At 36.4% G+C, this 4792-nt stretch overlaps 1 protein-coding gene across 1 annotated transcript in view; it reads left to right on the top strand.

Annotated features, from left to right (window-relative positions):
* Positions 1-3715, top strand: part of LOC132054336 (uncharacterized) — a gene marked incomplete at its 5' end in the record, with an annotated part of 6181 nt that extends 2466 nt beyond the window's left edge. The window contains 8 exon segments of the mRNA XM_059446378.1: positions 1368-1405; positions 1511-1550; positions 1683-1783; positions 2547-2739; positions 2828-2908; positions 3279-3363; positions 3365-3394; positions 3525-3715. Coding sequence (XP_059302361.1) covers positions 1368-1405; positions 1511-1550; positions 1683-1783; positions 2547-2739; positions 2828-2908; positions 3279-3363; positions 3365-3394; positions 3525-3645 — 689 coding nt within the window.
* Between the last annotated feature and the right edge of the window lie 1077 nt (positions 3716-4792).

Here is a 4792-nt window from a genome sequence, read left to right on the forward strand (position 1 = left end):
TTCGCCAAGAAAGGGGGGTGAGTCCCGTGTTACCCCCCGGCCAGGGTTGGGGGGCGTGAAAACATGCTAGCTAAGGTTTTGGGGGCGAAAGAAGAACCTAAAAGTATTTCATCTTGTAAATTAGTTTCTCCTTTGATTATAATAAAAGTGCCCGCCGTTCTCCGTGAATTAGGATCACATCGATTCGAACCACGTTAATTACTGTGTTTTTATTCTTTCCGCTCCAACAATGAAGAACCTAGTAAATTTTGCTTAGACACTGTATTTGTATTAGGAAATCCATAATTATTAACCCAGTAACTAAAGACGAGCTATGAGTTTGGTAGCAAGTTCTGAACACATAAACTTTAAATCTTGGCTCCACCTCTGTTAGTTACTACAGTGCTTTTGGAATCGAACTGATCAGAAGTAGTCTGACAGAATGTGAAGTGCTTGAGATTTTAGAAATAATATATATTTTCTTTAACATGTGAAGGAAGGTTAACTTAATTGCTAATAGCTAATAGCTAATAGAAGGCCTACATACATATAGGAGTTTTTAAACTGAAGGATCGTTTAGTACGTAGATAAGATAGGAGGATGAATTATGAAAAAAATTAAGTTAAAATAAATAACATAGGGCGACGAGAATAAGGTGTTAGTATAATGTGAGTCCTAGTTAAAGTTACTAAGGATGAATCTAATTCTCTAGTAAATCTTAAGTGGATCATATACTGATATAATTCTGTACTTGTGATTGCGAGTTCTTCTCTTGATAAAAAGATAAACTGCTTGCTGCCTTTCGAATGTTCATCGCTGTTTCTGTTATATCACTTTGAACACCTTCAGAAGTAACAATTCCATCCCGGCGTGATAAAAAGTGTGTCCACCCCAAGAAGACTATTTCTCGGGTGGGATCTTATCCCCAAGCCCTTATAAAAGAGCGTTTGTAGTGAGCTCAGAAGACTGTGACTAATTGCCAGTACTCACCAAACAATGTGCTGTTATGATTGTACCAACTATAATGATTTATTTGTGCTCATGCAATCTCATTATCATTCACTGTTCTTCTCAAATGAGACTCATACCCAACATATCTACGAGCTATAATATATTTGTTATTATGTTCTTGTTACTTGAAATTAGTTTCCTGGCTTAGAATCTTTCATCTCTTCAAGCTAAGGTGTCTTTAGTTTCTTATGGCATTTGACAAACTCTCTTGTCCCTCTCTGTGTTAGAATTTGATCAAAACTTAATTCGTTCTACTGTATTTTTGGTTAGCTCTAACCTCTCTTAGTTATTCACCTTTGCTGCATTTACAAGCATGAGTCTGTCCTGCAGTTCTTCAATCATAATTCCGGATTTTCATAATTAACATGCTAGAGAAGCAGCTGAATTGGCATTGAAGGACAACAAACAGCTGATAGTCAGTCAATTTTCGCAATATGTCTTCAAGTGACAACACCTTAAGGAAATAATACGGTATTCATACTTCCCGTGGACTGAAAGAGCAACAACTTTCTTTTACCAGGAATTTGAATTTCCAACTGCTGGATTGGGTTCTGTACCAGGTTATGCCTAATTGTCCTCCTTACTTTATACTTTCTCCTTGTTTGGGCATGTGAAGATCGGTATAACCTACACTAGCTTGCTGATTTCCCATCCATGTCAGGTGAATATACTCTATTGTTAATTTTTAGCAGGTGACGGTGAGGGTGGAACAGAAATGACTGGAAGTATGCAACTAATTCGTGAGTTCTGTGATCTCTTGGTTATACCGGAGAAAGCCACACAGACCAGAATTTTATAGTTCAGCACCTTTATCAATCTTTATCTTTTCCAAATTATACATAGTGTCTCGACAAGGCTTTCTTGCTGACTATTGATCTTTGGTTTACTACACTTAGAGACAAACGTCGATGTCCTATCTTGATTGAATTCCACAACTTCTACATTCTACTTTTCCTTGTGCCAAACAATCAACTGGAAATCGGTATATGTGGAAATAAATAATCCGTAAAAAAGTAATCACAAAATTAGCAAGGAAAAGCTGTTGCGTAATCCTTACCTGTTGGACTGTACTGCACAAGAGCGTGGGATTTATTCTTCTAGTTTCCGCTTTATACAAAATAGACCAAAATTCAGCTATTTGGAGAGTTCATCTCTCGTCTTCATGCATGTAGCCATTTTATATATTTGCAGCATACTTCCCTGTTAATGTTTGTGATAACCTCTTTTCCCATTAAGCCTTTTACTCTATCAGGAGCCCGTTTGGATTGGCTTATAAGTTGTTTTCAGTTTTTTTTTGAGTGTTTGGCTGGCTAGCTTAAAGTCATTTTGTGCTCAAAATAAACTTAAAAATATAATTGGGCCCGTTTGACTTAACTTATCTAAAGCAGCTTATAAGCTGAAAACAATTTATAAACCAAAAAAAATAAATTGAGCTACCCCAACTTATTTTTTTTTAGCTTATAAGCTGTTTGCAGCTTATAACAGCTTATAAGCTGCTTAAAATAAGCCCATCCAAACAGGCTCCAGGTGTGATCTGTCAAACTTGCATTATTCAGTTTTTACCGGAGGCAAATGAAGTGAAATTTGCAAGACAATCAACTCCCTTAGGAGCATATTTTAAGTTGGACTATTTGACACAGCCTTCTTTTTTCGAGGATTTCGGTTTCACCGGGAAGGTCAACATGGCTGACTGTGTCAAGCCAGCAGATGAACTATTTGTAGTCACCTATCCATATTTTAATGTCTCCGGTGACATCAAATTCTTGCACCTTAGTGTATATCAACTGATCAATTTCGTAGAAATTTTATGACGACAACATTTACTTCTGCAATATAGAGATGCTTGTCGTGGAAGAGTCAAACACTTCCAGGAAACTGATTATATTTAACGGAGAGCTTGATCGAATAAGATCTGGTTGTATCCTTTCTTACCACAAATTTTGATAGTTCTATCTGATTTCATTTTCTTTTTCTGGTAACAAATATATTTATCCTAGTGATTAAGATAACTCTTATTTCAATTACAACTATTACTATAAGCTCGCTCATACTTGTACTATTGAATCTAATATATATATATATATATATTTTTTTTTTTTTTTTTACCCTGATCAAAGAACAAAAGTTTCTTATTGTTCTGCATGTTTGTCTGCATATTGTGGTAATGAGTAACTTGTTGCATCGCAAATAGGATGGACATGTATTACGAATTTTGTTGCCTTTTAAGAATTACAGATAAGAAAAGAGATTAAGTTACTGTATTTCATGCTATCTTTGACAAGAATAAGATTATCCGTCATTCTTCTACCCAAAGCTGGCTGCAGTTTCCAAGACTCTTTTCCCTAAGATGGAGACAGTATATCATATTCACAATTAAATGACGAAATGGAGGAGTCCTGTTTAGGTAACGTCTTTACTAAAGCTTTGGACTAATGCTGAATTCACCATTTGTTAGATTGCTTTGTTGTCACGTGAGTTTTGCTGCTTTTCTTTTTTTCTTTGAAATGGAATTTTTCCATCTCTTGAAAACTTAGGTGCTACCCTGGTCCTTGGAAAGTTTTCCGAAGAGTAGGAAATACTTATGTCTGCCCGCATCAACAGGAGTCAATGCCATCCTTGAAAGAAGTTGCTTTGGACAGCCTTCCATCGGCTTGATTGTTTTTTTTATTAAATTACATGGTGAGAGTGTTCAGTTTGACTTCTTTCTCCTGTAATTTGAAGGAAGAAAAACTTTTCATATCTCTGTTTTTTGGTGGACTATGTTATTGCAGAATTCTATATTAGAAGACTCAACAAAGAAACGGCTATATCACTTTCTAGATTGATTAAGACTTCCATTTCGCTTTGCACAAACTCGGGGCAAGTTTAGACATCAAATGACATGCACAGAATATCAACCAAAAACCTCACACACACATTGACACACAACTCACTCAGGACAGGATTTCCCGACTTCCTCCGGAACAAATTGAGACAAAGTAATTATTTCTAGTACTTATACATGAGTTGAAACGTGAGCCTAGGCGTCACAAACAAGGCATTCATTATTCTCAAGGCATAGGCAAATGTTGACAAATCTGATTCTATTAAGATTGGATCGATCCGATATGATTTTGATATGATCGCATTCTAAATCATAATTAGACAGATTGTTATCCGATTTAGTTTCCATTATTATAGAGATTTTATCTTGTTTCCTTAATTGTATTTTCCTAGTTAGGCTTCGCTTTTGTGTATAAATACCTCTCGTGATTGGTTGTATAGACACACTTGAGAATTAATAAAATCTCTCTTCTCAAAGTCTTCATGGTATCGTAGTCCGTGCCTTTTTTTTTTAGAGATAGAGTTTCCTCTCTCCCGCACTATCGAGCATTGCTGTAAAAAAAAAAAAAAAAAATCTCTCGATTTTTCCTTTTGTTTTCTCCCTGCGTTCTAGTCTTTTTCTTGCCACCATGTCGAAACTAATCCACACCTAAAGATTAGCCCCGTGAAACTCACGGTAATGCCACTTACCTTGCTTGGTCTAGATCCAATTTATTATTTATCAAAGCTAGAAAGTTGCGGGGGTACATTAACGGGGATAAGAAAAAACCGGCTTCCTCGATCCCACCTACAGCCAAATGACTCGGAGAATTCGCTTGTCATGGCATGGCTTATCAACTCTATGCAACCCCAGTGATTACGACAATATCTATTGCTAGACAATGCCGAAAAAATGCTGAATGCAACTAAGCCTCACCTACTCTCGCTAATGGGAATGATGCTCAGATCTTTGAGATCCATAAAAAAGTCCATGGCACAA

Source organism: Lycium ferocissimum, chromosome 4 (assembly GCF_029784015.1).
Source record: "Lycium ferocissimum isolate CSIRO_LF1 chromosome 4, AGI_CSIRO_Lferr_CH_V1, whole genome shotgun sequence".
Classification (NCBI taxonomy): domain Eukaryota; kingdom Viridiplantae; phylum Streptophyta; class Magnoliopsida; order Solanales; family Solanaceae; genus Lycium; species Lycium ferocissimum.